Below are 15,704 nucleotides of genomic sequence, written 5' to 3'. Positions count from 1 at the left end.
AAACCTTTTGTTCGCTTGGTGAAGTCATCCATTGCTTATATCTGATAGTAGCTTCATTGAGTGACGAGGCGGCGCATCAAAAAATTGAATCTATCCTCACGAAGAGTACCAATCAACAGTATTGACTGTGGTTAAGTTTAAAACTCAGATACAATTAGAGAATCCCAGTTTGGAAGTAATTCGGAAGACCTCTTTCCACGTAATCGCATAGGAGCAATAACATAGAAAACACAAGCAGCCAAGGAATACGCATAAAACTCTGTTTCCAAGGAAGACACTACTTTCGAATTAACATACGAAAGAACTCTTACAACTTTTTTCTCCACTTTACAATATACCAGTAGATAGCTCACATCTGTTGACATTGTTAAGATGGTTCATTCCTATCCTATTTTTCGTACGGACGGTCTTCTTCTGTGTTTCTTTTCTCGATGATTTTAAGAACTCCATTGTTTCGTTCTTTCATTTTCTGATAACGATGTCATCAAGAGAGCTGCAGAAGCTGCCGTTGTTGATCCATGCGATGCCACACTGGTGGTGGGAGAACTCGCTCCGGAGCTTGGCCTTCTTGGAGGAGCACTGGTAGGGGTCGCACTTGCCGTTTTGCGAGCTGTGGCGGTCGTCGCACTCTATGGGGGAGGGCGCTTGACTCAGTGTGTTAGAGGGAGTGGTGGAGTGCTTGCTGCCAACATCTAGGGCTAAAAAGTGGGAGCCTATGTGATTCTTGTTGCAGAGCTCGTAGGAGAGAGGTTAAATTCAAATCATGAAGTCGTTAGTGATGGAAAAAGATAATCGATCAAATAGGGTCACATCTCACGGTGGCGACGATGGGCGGCGGTGGTAGGTGGGCAGCGGTGGGCAAACGGACAAGCGGGCCGCGGGGGCAGGGCGGCGGCGGCGGGCTACGTCGACAACGGTGGGCAATGGCGGGCGGTGGCGGCGAGCTTGCGGTGGAGCGCGACGTCGATGATGGTGGGTCGGGGCGGCAATCGACAAAACAATTTTTATATTTTTTTTAATTTTATAAAATAAATATTTCATGATTTGGTCAAATATATAAATATTTAAATAATACGGGTTGGGTTGGATCGGGTATGAATCGGGTCGGATATATGTCATAAAATTTGCACTGTATGAAAATGAGTCAAAACGGGTTAAATGGGTCAATATGGATCGGATCATATTTGACTTGACCCAAACCCGACTCGACCCACCCATTTGACACCTCTTATGCATGAGAGAAGCACCGTTCGAAGGAAATGAAAGAGGAGAGAGAGAAGGCAATGAATGTTTTGCTTTTGCTCATCACTTTCGGGGGTTTTTTTTTAATTTAATTTTTTTAAAATAAATGTTTACGAAATTATTTTTTTAAAGAAATTATTTACAATTTTGGGCCTCGCTCGACAGTTGGGTTTGTCGAGCAATTGTCTCGGGCCTAGCCCGGTATCGAATCTCACTTGCTCTAAGCGGCCCAGTACATGCGACGGGCCTCTCCTTTTTTTTTTTAATTTCATTTTTTTAAGTGTTTTAATTATTTATACTTATAATATTTAGTTTATTATGTATTTTTTTAACATGTTTATATTTTTTTATTTATAATTTTTTTCTTGCAAAGCTTATCTTTATAACATAATTAATAATAATTAATATAAAAAATTATTAAGATCTATAATTCATAAATAATGTTGTAATTATGTAATTAATTGAAAATATTCATAAAATAAAATTGGTAAGATATATGAAATTAAGGAGGACGAGGATCTAGATGTCATTTCGTAAATATTTTTTTTAAATTAAATTGGAAAAAAAATCCTTCTTTTGCCATTTTCCCTACATTTCATAAATGACAAATTTTATCGGCTTTTGTAGTTTTGCCGGAGTGATGCGGAATGTATTAGTAGTGCGTTTTTAGATCGATTTGTGAGACAAAAATCCAATCGGAAGGCGAAACAGCGATGTGTTAAGAACCGGCGGATCGGGTCGACGACATCGGATCGGGCTCAAATTTGGTTGGCTAAAGCGAAACGGCATCCTAATTAATATTCACCGCCGTTGGCAGTGATGAACGATGGATTTTTGCGATTTGAGATCGTTTAGATGGGTTTTTCTATTTTTTTTACTATTTTTGGGATTTATTAATGGTAATTTTTGCGATTTGGGATCGTCTAGATGGGTTTTCGATTGATTATGTTATAAAGATATTGAATTAAGAAGGGGGTTCCTTAATTTCATATATCTTACTAATTTTATTTTATGAATATTTTTAATTAATACATAATTACAATATTATTTATTAATTATAGATCTTAATAATTTTTATATTAATTATTACTAATTATGTTATAAATATAAGCTTCACAAGAAAAAAAATTATAAATAAAATAAATATAAACATGTTAAAAAATACAAAATAAACTAAATATTATAAGTATAAATAATTAAAACACTTAAAAAATGAAATTAAAAAAAAAAAAGGAAGAAGCCCAGCCCCGCTCGGCAGCTGGGCTGCCGAGCGAGACCCAAAATTGTAAATACTTTTTTTAAAAAATAATTTCGTAAATATTTATTTTAAAAAAATAAAATTGGAAAAAAGCCCTACTTTCGGCAACCTTATGTCAGAGGAGAGAGAAGAGACTTCGGATTTTAATCTTTTATGCCACATCAGAGCACACGTGTTTCTTTTTTAGTGGAGCCACATGAGCTTATGCACGCGCTGATGTGGTGATTGACCACCACTGAATATTTTCTCTCTTTTGCTGCTGCTTCTTCTTTTGCTTGTTCTTCTTTTTCTTTCCTTTATATGCTTTTTCATTCTGGACGAAGTTTACAGTGGATAGATTGTTTCAGAAGAAAAAGCCACGTTAGAACTGTGTTCCTGGCCGAGGGAATGTCGTGATGAGAGCCAATAATCATGCCATTCTTCCAGGATAGACTGTACATTGGCAAACTTCATAAATCGGAACCTGAAAATTAAAGTGTGACCGTTAGCTCAAAGTTGCTTTAAAATTAATCTTTTACCAAGCAAAATTTGCATTTTCCTAAAGTCTCTTAGGCTAAGGGCCTTTGCATTTCCTCAAGGCTCGCTTCCAAAGCTAAATCAAATGCACCCTGACATAGTCTTCAAACGCTAATTACCAAATACTGTGTGTCTGGTTCATGCTAGCTTGGATGGGGTTCAGGGCCTTCTTGTGCCATCCTTATTATATTGGTCTAGAGATTATGATCTTGATAATATTGTATGGGATTAAGTAATTAATTGGTCAAGTCATTTCCAATAGGTTGGTACTTCGGTTCTCGAATTGGAATTAGGGGAAGTCCAAGATTCTGCCTAAACCGTGCTTCTCTCATGTTGATAATCAAGGCATCGAATTACATCCCAGTGGTGCGATATTCGATCCCGCACCCCGATGTTTCGGCTCGCATCTTAGGCAGATTGAATTACGCAATGTATCCCTGTACATGGAGAAGCAGAGTCGCATGCTGGAATTGTTGTTGAAGCATGCGGTGGTCCTAGAACAACTCGTGATATGGCCCTCAAGGGATTGTAGAGATTACAGGTGGGGTACCAAGAAGTGGTCAGAGAAAAAGTTAGTGGCGATCCTCTGTGGATCGAAAAGCTTAGAAATCGCCATTTGCGGACCAAAGTCAACTGGTATAATCTACAAGTTGCTGTCTTGAAAGTGCACATGTTTTGGTTGTTCCAGGAAGCTGGAATTTCTTCTTTGGTCGTCATATGATCTCCATAAGCAGAACTATGCAGACGGCTTTCTATTCGTTGTCCCGCCCTTGCCAGTATAGGAAATCATATATATATAGGCCAAGGGAGGGAAAGAAAAAGGGAAAAAAAAAAATTAAAACGGCATAACATGAAAATTTCCTTCGGCCAAAGCATTCTTTGAAACAAAAAGGATACTTCATGCCCTTTTTTGAAACAAAATCTATTTTAAGCTCTTATTTAAGAAAACTAGAACACTTTAGGCCCTTATTTGAAAATTTTCCTATATTAATTTACTATGGCTAAACAAAACAGCCCATAGCTGGAGACAAAACAGAGTTCATAAACCTTGAGGGGAGAAAAAAAGTCAGTTTTGGGTTGAAAGTTATATAGGATAGATTTTTGGAATCCAATTTGCCAACGAGTTGGCCTTTCTATAGCAATTCGATAACTAGATATTAATGAATTGAAATAGCATGTTCAAGTTATCGGGGACAAGCACTCTCAACAGCTAGGAAAACCGATCTACACTATTCAAAGTGCTTATCAGATCGGATCTACGACTACAATCAAGCAATGCTCATTCTTAATGTGTGCAGTCAAGTCCTGTAACTTTAGTACACTTTAGATATTGTCCTCCGAAGACTCATGCTAAAAAAGAAAGGGTCAAATTCATAACTGGACTTACGTGTATATTTAGTCTTGCAAAATGATTTGTCTGTCTACCAAGGAAAAGGTAAGTACTAGCATGTAGTTGATTTGAAAAATATAGCTAAATCATTTGATTGTGGTAGGACAAACAAATTGATGAAGCAACAAGCCTAAGGAATTTACTACCTAATGTGACAATTCAAATAATTATTACCAAGTCCGTTGATGCAAGAAGACCAGGCGGATCTAGGGTGCATCACCATTGTCCATAGGTGTGGGTGGATAGCATATCCCTGTTTCCATGTTATCCGGATATTCACCAAACATATTATGTGTTTTTTTATGATCCGAAGAATTTCCAATCTCGCTTTATCCTATCATATCCAAATCCATATTCAGATAATCAAACGCACCTAACAATATATAGTACTATTGTATATCTTCTGGGCGTCAATGATGTACATCACAAGCCCAGATTGATAAATTAGGTAAGGATTCATTCCCAAACTTAAGGGTGAGCATGGATCCAAGGTAAAATCGGAAACTAGAGAACCAAACTTGCGGTTTCCACTCCGGTTCCCGATTCTGGTAAAACAAGGTTCCGATTCTCGATTTTGCATTTATAGGAACCGCCAGTTCCGGTTCCGATTCCCGATTCTCTATGGAACCGCATCGGAACCGGAACCGAACCGGAACCGACATGTATAAACCCCAGTTTAGGCTTTCTAACTGTCTATTCCTCTTTCTTCCTCTCAAGTCTCCCGACACAAATAGACGGAGCACACCCGGTCGCAGCCAAAAAATAAAAAAAAGGCGATTTCTGCAGTTCGACAAAATCGTCACGTCGCTCTTTGTTTTTGGGATCAAGCAGTTCCTTTCGTTCTCGGAGAAGGCGTGAGGTAAGAAGTACTGCAAAACATCTTCTGGGTTTTGTTCTTCGTGATCATGAAGTGTGATCTTGTGAGCTGTTAGATGCTTACATAGGAAACTTTCTTGCTCTTCGTATTGCCTGTTTCGTGTTTGTCGAAATTTAGGCATTCCGCTGTCTTTCAATCAATAATTTCGGGTAGTTGATGGTTTGTGGCGCGAGAGTACGGATTTGGGGATGAATAATCATGGGGCAATTGTGGGTCTTGGTGATGGCCGTTCTGTTCTAGCCAAGTGATCAATTGCAATCCGTAGATGTGCTTAGACTCCTACCAGAACCGACTCCCTCTGTTGCAGATTGCAATTGGTATAGCACCTTCTTGTTTATATTGGGCTGCTTTTGTTCTGAAGTTTTCATCTATATGAAGTATTTTCTTTTAGCTTTTCTCAGGCTGTCATTCTCAGTCGTGAATGCATTAAGGTCATCATTAATTAAGCAAGATCGAAACATAGTCGATAAGTACATAAAAGCAAAAAGTGCATAAAATCCTCCATAATTACTCCTGCCCATTCACTACCAATACTAGAAGCCACTAGTGAAGTCACCATATAAGCTGTATAGGGCAACCATTCAACTTAGTTAAAACCAATTCTCGCAGCTCCATTGGACTCTATATGAATGTCTTCTATTTTGATGCAAAGGGGGTTGTATTGACAGGTTCTCGGGTACCTTGGAACCGAACCCGGAACCCGTGATAGGGTAGGTTTCAAGTTCCAAGGTATGCGGGGTAGATTCTAAATTCCAAAAAATGATGAACTTGTACTAGCGGGTAGGTTCTAGGTTCCAGGTGGAACCTACCCGGAGCCTAAAACTACTCACCCCTATCCAAACTCAAGATTTTGGGTCTATGACCTGCTTTTTCTCCCAGTGCGCCATGTTGAATCCTTGTCTAATTTGGCATGGCGGCCCATTGGCCCTAGACCAGAAACCAGTAGACTGGTGGTCACTGGAGCTTGCCAGAAATTTGAACAGGGGTAGAAGTAGATCAAACGGGGTATTGGGTAGGAGACCGTTCATTTTGAGACAGATTGATTTGATCCGAGGCATGATTTCGAGGTGAGTTGGATATTTCTTTTGACGTAGGGTCACGGATTTGATCGGAGACTGTTTTTTTCGATCTTTTGTCATGGTATCATAGGTGGGGATTCCTACCAAGGTTGCAAGAACAAATGAGAAAAACAAAACCGGAGGCAATTCCAGAAGAATTTTGAAGAAAGACGAAAATAGAAAGAACATATAAAAGAATACTTTTTCATATTTTACGAAACCAGAATGTGTCACGTTCAAATCCCTTTGAATCTTCAATCATATCTCCAACATCCTCCTCCTCTGTGCTTGCCGCATTTATTCCCGCCAAAACCTCACAAGCGAAGTGGAGCAAAACCACGTAGTCGTCGTCGTCGTCGTCACGCAGAGTTGTGAAAGGTACCATCTTTTCTGCTCAATCATTCGCTGATCGTTTTGCAGATGGTGTTATGGAGTTGTGAAAGGTACTGCCTTTTCTCCTAAAAAATTCACTGCACCGCATGATCATGGTAACCCAGTTTTGAGCTAAATCTAGCAACTTTATTGCATGATCCCGGAGTGTTCCACTAATTTCATATGTTCATCGGACTACTTGGGAACTCTGTTAGGTAGATTTCTTCAATCCCCAAATGCTAAATTACCCATTAGATATCGCGAATTTCGTGTTGGTATTTTGAGTGGAGAATCGTGGATGAAGGGGATGAACATTGCACTGGATTTGAATGATACTTTCAGGTTCTAATTTGAAGGAATACAATTGTTCTCAGGTTGATTTTGTGGCTCACAGTGGCTTTTTGAAGAAAGGAGTGGGCTTAGAATTCCTGATTCAGAAACATTTTGCAATGAGAGCATCATCCTGCTTTTCATCTTGGCTTCTCTTTTTCTCCCGAAAATATTTGACGACTAGAATAGAGCAGCCGATCACAATAGCAAACCCTGTGGATGGGTATATCTTTCTTGAGATACTTGCATAAGTAGACGACTTGTGCGATCATGAGATAACAGGGTTCATAATGTAAGAATTCGGCATGTTGTCCTAACCTTGGAGTTTTATTCTGACTTGCCCTCCTTTGATTTAGCAAGTACCGTTTTCGACTTACATGTGTTCTGCTGAGAGAGGACCATTAAAATAATGTCCAAAAAACCAGCATATCTTTGTCTCATGTCAGAAACTTGTTGATATTGGATGTCGCCGCTTAATGCTGAACCATGTTGCAATGGCTTCATCAATCATTGTGAATTGAATGCATGTGCAGTTGCATATTACATGGCTTTAGTGCTATGCGCTAGTCACGTCCTGAGCCCTAGTAAGGATCTCATGGTTGGTTGTTTCCAGTCTTATACTAGAGAGATGTAGTACTTCTCCACTTTTCCTGTTCTCTCATTAACCTGAGTTGTGGTCATCGTTGCAGATATTGAAAACTTCAATATGCAAGTTTCAATTGTTGCTCTAGCAATTCCATGAATCATTCTTTAATGATGGTGGACAATATGCGCTAGTAGGTCGTCACAAGTTATGGATGAAAGTACTGTCAATGGCAAACCCAAGTGTCAGAGGTTGCATAAAGGGAAAGATGCTGGTATTGACAAGATAAACAGGCTACCCGAGGCAATACTAGAACACATCCTGTCTTTTCTTCCAACGGTGGATGCCGTCAAAACAAGTGTATTGTGCAAAAAGTGGCAATATCTGTGGACATCTATTCCTAATGTAGAATTTGAGGAAGATTCTAGCTCTAAGAGAGAGCTCTTCATGAATTCTGTGGAAAGAGTACTTCTCCTTCGTGGGTGCTCTCACATAAGACGGTTCTACATTGCTTGCAATGTGTTTGATGATGCATACCGTGTCAATTTATGGGTATCCGCGGCGGTTCAGCAAAATGTTGAGGAGTGCTCTCTTTGCCTTTCAGGCATCAAAGGACCATTTGCCTTGCCGCACTGCTTATTCATTTCCACATCATTGACCAACCTGGAATTATACGTGGCAGGGGCCTTAAAGCTACCTTCTAAAATAGACCTTCCTAATCTCAAATACTTGATTCTTATGAAGATCAAATTTTTAGACGAGCGCTCGACCGAGCAGCTATTGTCTTGCCCAGCTCTTCAGGAGTTATTTGTAGAGGACTGTAATTGGTCTCATCTCCGGGCAGTGACTATTTTTACTCCCATGCTAAAGAGCTTGACAATACGGGATAAGGATCGTCACCGGGTTGGATGCCAAGTTATGATATGTGCAAATAATCTAGAAAGTATCTATTGCAAAAGTGCTTTTGTGAATGACTACTGCTTGAGAGAATCATGCTCATTGATGGAGGCGGTCATTGATGTTGCGGAGTTTCCTTTGAGTAGATCAAGAGAAGCTGCTTACCGCATAAGCAAGCTTCTTCAAGGGATGCGGTCCGTGAAAAGTTTGGAATTGTCATCCAAGACTATTGAGGTCCCTCTACTTATCCTGTGAAATTCCTGTGTTCATTTTTCTTGTCTCGTCCAATTTTCTGATATAACTCTAAATGGCGTTAGTCTTAGTATGAGTTATATTGCCTTGTTCCTAGGTGCTAACTAGCGCAGACGAGATCTATATCCATCTGCTTGTCTTTGGTAATTTGAGAAGCTTGAACTTGGGGCGTCTAGACTTGAAATGCGGAGCGGTTTGGGGCCTACTGCATCATTCGCCACATCTTGAAATGCTTGAATTCCGTGAGGTAACTGGATGGATATCATTTCTTGTTTCGATGTTTTTGGCGGCTTTGGAACTGCATGATGGCTGAATTGTAGAAAGTCACTTCGATTACCAGATGATCGGACTAACTTCAGACGACGTAGAGAACAGCAGCCTGTTGAATCCCACACCCGGATGTTTCGCATCTCACCTTAAGCAGATCAAGATTGATGATTTCATCACCAGTTTCGAAATGATTCGTGTGGTGAAAGTATTGCTCGAGCATGCTGTGGTTCTGGAAACACTCACCATCTGTTCTACCGGGAATCCTGCGGAGCCGGAGATGGAGAAGGTGTTCCGCGAAGAACTACTAAAGCTTCCCTGTGGATCGAAGGGCTGCCAGATTATCCTCTCTTGAACCTTTGTGAGCTCTACTTTTCCAGCGAGCGTTAGATTCTCTGATGTTGATTGTTTTGAAATGAACAAGGTTATTTGTGTTGTTCCTCGGAAACTGGATTCTGTTCTCAGGTTGACTCGTTAGATGGAACTATTATGCAGCTGTTGGACCTTAAGTAGATTAAAAAAAAAAAAACTTTAGTAGATATGTTTTTTTTTTTAAATAAGTGTAAAGTCATCTACATATATCAATTATTTTGTTAAAGAGACATGTGAAGAGGTTTGGAGTATCTAATATCCAATCTACATAAACGAATCTTAGTATCTTTAGCCTTGGTCAAATAACAGGGGAGTGTTCTACCACTGAGCTAATAGCCCGTCGTGTGGGCGTAAGGTTAATCAGGTTAGACTCGACTTGACTCAATCTTTAGTCTTTATTTTTATTTTTATTTTTCAGTTTTTCCCTCCAATCGTCGTAGGGTTTTGGAATAATCAAATATTACAAAATCTTCGGTAAGATTTTAAAAACATTATAAGATCTTTATAATTCCTCGGAAGCGTCTTTCAAGTTGGATGGTGTCATGCAAAAAGTCAGAGCTTTATGGCATTGCCTTTTTGTTGCGTTTTTCTTCTTTGTTTTAAAAAATATATAATTTGGTAAAATATTTGCTTTTGGTGATATCCTTATAAAGTATCCTTATAAACGATTAATGCATTTTTATTAATTTTTTTGGTAAAAAAATTCTACAAATGTACCAATTCGGTTTGTAGCAACAAAGAGAAGCATACCTATTCTATATTCATTAATTGCAATGGGGGTGATCCCATTTTCTATGGACGAATGCATGCGTATTTGTTAATCATTCAAAAGATATATTCATCATTAATTTTTTCAATCTATGGACAAATTTGGAAAAGTAGTATTATTAAGAAAATCATTGTTATGCTTCCACATCAAAGTGAAGATAGTACTAAATCCTTTTCTAGAAAAATGATACGAATGATCCCTGAACTTTGGCTCAATGAGCAATTTGGTCCTTGAACATTAGCTCAATGTTCAATGTTGTCCCCGATATTAAATTAACGGTATGGCTACATTGAATATTCTCGTATAATTCATGGACTACATTGAACATTTATCAAATATCCATGAATCACATTAAACAAATTAAAAGTTCAAAGACCACATTAAACATTAGGCTAAAATTTAGGGATCGTATTGAATTAATTAAAACACTAGTGACCACATTGTATATTGAGCTAAAGTTCGGAAACCATTTATATTATTATCCCTTCTTCTTCTTCTTCTTCTTCTTTTATGCCTATTGGTGTTCCAAAAGTGCCCTTTCGAAGTCCCAAAGAGGAAGATGTCTATTGGGTTGATGTATAGTGCGATTGTGTCAAATATATTTAGGGGTGATTGGTTCCTGGTTCGATCCGATCCCACCCCGGATTGGGAATCGGTCCGGGGATCAAAGATGCTTGGAACGGTCCGGTTCGATCCTCGAGCGGCCTAGTGAAACTAGTCACGTGTGCTTGAAACACATATTTTAAATGTGTAGAAGGACCCATAATAATTAAGAGAAGATCTTTAAGAAAAAAATTAAAATAAAATAAATAGTTGGTCCAATTATGGTGGTCCAGGTTGGCGGGTCTACTTCTGGAACCAGGAACTAGACTGACAATTACCATTTCCAATTTTATGGAATTGGGAACTGGATCTCCTCCCCCCCAAAATGGTTAAGTCCGGTCCAGGCACTTCCCGGTTTAGTTGGTTCTTTTAGCTCACCCCATATGTGATTTCCATGTTCACTTTCCCGAACGAGATATCCTCTATTTCACCCGAAGAAAGTTGTTGGATTATCAAAAAATTGGAGAGTAAATTGAAGTCAAGTGTAATTATATCTTTTTTATTTTGGAGATTATTCAAATTGGCATTATCAATTAGAAAAATCTATAAACTAATTTGTGGTTGGATTGGTAGGACCAATAAACTGAAGTATTCAGCCATTACATAGTGTTTGACCGTCATATATTGCGCACTTACTTTACTTCTAATTTGAGTATGCTCGCTTCATTTAAGACAAAAGACAAAACTACTTTTAATTTCTTATATTTCTTTTTTCATTAACTAGGAAAAGAAGTCAAGTTTGACTCAAATTAATCACTTTGACCGACTGTTTTTACGTACATTAAAAGTAAAAAGAAAAAGCTATAGGAACCAGAATGAAGAGTGTAGTAGCAATAAATACAGGAATATTTACTTCCATAATCTCATTGTTTTTATGCTATTTTGGCAATAACTATGGATTTAATCTTATAGAGATGATAAATCTTTTGCTTGTAAATTCAATGGAATGAATTACACCTTGGCGATATTGAATCGAATTAATATCACGAACAACAAATATCTGAGCTATCAAATCAATTTATCATTGAGAATTGAATAGTATATCATAGGAAGATTTTTTATCCACACCGAATCCAAAATTCGATTCCTCATCCAACCCCCTTACTTTTATTTTTTGTTGAAATTTCTCCTTCTTCTTCATTCTTCATCGTTGTTTTTTCCCATAACTTAGGCAACAAGCCTTAAAAGTTGAGAAAGAACAAGACATCATCAATTAAATTCGAATTTTCGACCTCCGATAACCTGAGGACGACATCTAACACTGGACTAAAATTGTGGGACTTGATTGCACAAAATTAAGAATCAAAATTCATGTGAGTTATAGGATGAAAGTGAAACTACATTTAAAATGATGTCTTAGATAAGAAAAAAATCAACCCCATTTGAAGAGTGACTATATGAGTTGACCCAATCTTGACCACTTGCTTTATATACACTTCAAAATCGCCAAAAGAGAAACTTTATTTTTTTTTGGTCAGATCCAAAAGAGAAACTTTGATCGTCCGGATTCATTGATATTCTCGCTAACGTTCCATACAGGTACCTTCAATTTGAAGAAGAAAAAAAGGCAGCAGCAGCTTGTCCAACCTCCAAGCATCGTCGTCTTTTTGACAGGGTACTTTCACTTCTTCCTGTTAGCTTAACATTGCATGTTGATGCCCCTTCTTCCTCCTCCTCGTCCTCCTCCCCCCCTAAAACTTCTTCTTCCTCCTTTGTTTTGTGCTTCTTTGTTCTGAACCAAGTTTACAGCGGATAGCTTGTTTCAGAAGAAAAAAGCTAGCAACTTTAGAGCGTGGTCACCAAGATTTCTGCTAAAAGATGAAGTTTAGTGGTAGTCTTGTTATCGATCAGATTATGTTAGGAAGTATTGTTGTAATTGTGGACGAGGGGATGAATGACGGGTTGGATATTAATCCGTGAGAGTTGAATGTCTAGAGTAAAGAAATATGGTGTTTCCGACCTTCTGTTGTGAACCGAAGATATATGTTTTAGCTCTAGTTATTGCATCTGATGGTGCTTTTCATCCTCTAGATAAACCAGGTTCAAGTTATGGATGAATCTGCAGTCGCTAAGAAATCTAAGTATCGGAAGCTGAATGAAGAGCAAGGCAGGGATGCGGCTGCTTACAACATTGATGATCTTCCGGAGGCAATCCTTGAACACATCCTATCGTTTGTTCCGATGAAGGATGCTGTTAGAACTTGTGTACTGTCGAAAAAGTGGCGATATCTTTGGACCTCTCGTCCTAATCTTGCACTTATGGAGTGGCGCTTCTCAGGGAGGGAGCATTTTACCAATTTCGTGGAAAGAGTACTTGTTCTCCGAGGCTCCGCTCGCATGAAACGGTTCAACCTCGATTGTGATGTTTTGGGCGACGCATCCTGTGTTAGTTTATGGGTATCCACTGCTGTAAAGCGGAATGTTGAAGAGTGCTTTGTCGACCTTTTGGATATCCAAGGAAATTTCATCTTGCCTTATTGCTTGTTCACTTGCGCAACACTGACTCACTTGGTATTATCCATCCCCGGGGCATTGAAACTACCTTCTCGAATTCGCCTTCCAAATCTTAAAGTCTTGCATCTCGTGAACATCACATTTGTAGACGAGTGCTCGACCGAGCAGCTGTTGTCAAGCCCGGTGCTTGAGGAGTTGAGCATAGAGGAATGTACTTGGGATAATCTCGGGACACTGACTATTTGCGCTCCCATGCTGAAGTTCTTGACCATACGCGACGAGGATTTCGATTGTTCATTGATTGACCCATATAGCTGTCGAGTTTCAATATGTGGAAATAATCTCGAAAGTTTGCATTGCATAAGTCCATTCCTGAATGATTATCAGGTCGAAAGCACATGCTCACTACTGGAGGCGCACATCAGTGTCACCGACTGTCGTCCAAGTAGGACTGAACAACTGGCCTACCATCTAAATGAGCTTCTGGAATTTTGACGTCAAAAAAATTGATAGATTAATGATTGTAGATCGGTAAATAAATTTGAATTTTTGAGGGAAAAAAGTGGGGTTTTCCTGAGATGTCGATTAGAGTAACTTATTTCAAGTAGTTAGACGTCATGTAAATTCGAACCGCGAACTAACCGTCCGATCCCTTGTCCCCTCACAGAGTTTAGAAAAAGCCCAAAACAATTAAAGACACGTACGTATCCCTGTGCTTACATGACCAAATCTGGAAGTTCTATCTAGCCTCCTTTAAATATCAGTTCCGAATTCTATTGGTAGATGTTGTTATGTCTCTCACCCGATTCCTCAATAGTATTCTCATTAGCGAGCATATCTTGGTTTGCCTTCTTTGCAGGTTCTAAGGAGTGCAGACGAGCTATACTTGCATCTGCCTATCTTTCCTAATCTGAAGTCATTGGAAGTCGGGCGTTTAGACTTGAAGTGTCGAGTGCTTGTTAAGTTGCTGCATAATTCCCCGCATCTTGAAGCGCTTCAATGCGAAGAGGTGACCGGATTTAAAAGAGCAACATCATTCCTTCTTGTCTTCTGCCATCAAAACACGTCAATGTCTAAATCGTACCGCTCTTTGATAATCAGGGTATCGAACTACCTCCGAATGATGAAGAAGATGGTGCGGTACTGGATCTGGCACCCCCCTGTTCCGGCTCACACCTTAGGCAGATTGAATTATTTGATTTGTTCCCGTGCGAGGAGAAGGTTCGCACGCTGGAATTGTTTCTAAAGCATGCGACAGTCCTGGAAAAATTAATGATATGCAGCTGCTGGCTCCCTGTGGAGCGGAGAATCAAGGAGATGTTCCAGGAAAAATTACTAGAGACCCGCTGTGGATTGAAACGTCTCGAAATCGCGTTTTCCTGACCCTAAAGAATTAAGATTAACCAAAAGACATTGGTATAATCTGTAAGTTGCTGTCTTGAAAGTGCACACTTCTTTTGTTGTTCCAGGAAGCTGGATTTCTTTTATGGTTATCATATCTCACTCTATAAGCGCAACTATGCCGATGCCCTTGTATTCGAATGATCCTAATTTTGCTAAGTCATGGAGAGTCGGTGTGATGATACAAGTTTTATAATTGAGCAACTTCTTCAGATCTGCTCGGAAATAGTTCAGTTTGGATTTTTCACCTATAAAAGGTAAGCAATTTTATTAATGAACGTGTTCGATTATTCCTAATCATTCAATTTCTTCGTCTTTTTTTTTTTTTTAGGAGGACAATGTGCACTTCCGACGATCTTGAGACCAAACCTTTCCAAGCTTTAAATTTTTGTTCTTGGAGAAGGTTGTTCTCCTAATGTGGAGCTCGATCTCCACCTCAGGTTCGGGCTCGGGCATGAGCTCGCCCTTAACCTGCCCCAGTGGTCAAGGCCTGATTCTCGAGCATGTGCACCGATTAGGTCTTCTTGAGCCATAGTCAGTGGAAGCAAAACCCCACAACCTACCAAAACCTGCCTTGAAAAATAGAGCATGCGGTGTACTTTCTCTTTTTTTTTTTTTTATTTGCAAACGCCAAGTCAACCCGACCCAAATGTAGAAAATTCCGGGTTAGCCAATCATAGTCAAAATTACATGATGTTCGATCTAGTTAGCCAATATATGTATATTATCTTGAAGAGATATGATACATATGATTTCCTATATTGAATTGGTGAATCAATATACTTAGACAAATTTTTTAGTCGTACTAAGACTCTGTCTACAAAACTTGCTTGTGAAGAGATATGGCAAATTTCGGTACAGTTTCTAAAAAAGTCCTAAACTTATTGCAATTGTGCTACTTAAATACTAAATCTTTTTTTTTTTTTGTGCCAATTGATTCCTAAAACTTTTGCATTTGTAACAATTCAATTCATATGACCAAACCAAAATCTCTTAAGTGGCCAAATTAAAGATATGTAAATATTTTTCGAACATTTTTATTTTTCTCCGCTATTGTTTCTCT

At 39.0% G+C, this 15,704-nt stretch overlaps 2 protein-coding genes across 4 annotated transcripts in view; both read left to right on the top strand.

Moving 5' to 3' along the window:
* LOC115730416 (F-box/LRR-repeat protein At3g26922-like) overlaps positions 1-9,543 on the top strand; it is a 28,350-nt gene extending 18,807 nt beyond the window's left edge. Inside the window, exons 2-5 of one of the 3 annotated variants that reach the window (XM_048275726.1) lie at positions 6,762-6,784; positions 7,824-8,757; positions 8,873-9,022; positions 9,116-9,543. In XM_048275726.1, coding sequence (XP_048131683.1) covers positions 6,762-6,784; positions 7,824-8,757; positions 8,873-9,022; positions 9,116-9,397 — 1,389 coding nt within the window. In that variant the 3' untranslated portion in view covers positions 9,398-9,543. Of the gene's footprint in view, positions 1-6,652; positions 6,785-7,823; positions 8,758-8,872; positions 9,023-9,095 lie in introns of those variants that run through there. The other 2 variants (XM_048275727.1, XM_048275728.1) reach the window with 2 other exon arrangements.
* Positions 9,544-12,835: 3,292 nt separating this feature from the next.
* LOC115730415 (F-box/FBD/LRR-repeat protein At5g53840-like) lies at positions 12,836-14,623 on the top strand. Its single transcript, XM_048276251.1, has 3 exons — positions 12,836-13,627; positions 14,100-14,249; positions 14,342-14,623. Exons 1-3 carry the CDS (start codon positions 12,836-12,838, stop codon positions 14,621-14,623), a joined length of 1,224 nt encoding a protein of 407 aa, XP_048132208.1.
* The last annotated feature ends 1,081 nt before the right edge of the window (positions 14,624-15,704 follow it).

This window comes from Rhodamnia argentea, chromosome 3, assembly GCF_020921035.1.
Source record: "Rhodamnia argentea isolate NSW1041297 chromosome 3, ASM2092103v1, whole genome shotgun sequence".
Taxonomy (NCBI): Eukaryota; Viridiplantae; Streptophyta; class Magnoliopsida; order Myrtales; family Myrtaceae; genus Rhodamnia; species Rhodamnia argentea.
This window is presented reverse-complemented; position numbering and strand designations above follow the sequence as displayed.

Coding starts and splice junctions, on each gene's coding strand:
- LOC115730415 (XM_048276251.1), top strand. CDS start 12,836: ATGGATGAATCTGCAGTCGCTAAGAAATCTAAGTATCGGAAGCTGAAT. Junction 13,628..14,099: donor CATTCCTGAATGATTATCAG/GTCGAAAGCACA, acceptor CCTTCTTTGCAG/GTTCTAAGGAGTGCAGACGA. Junction 14,250..14,341: donor AAGCGCTTCAATGCGAAGAG/GTGACCGGATTT, acceptor TTTGATAATCAG/GGTATCGAACTACCTCCGAA.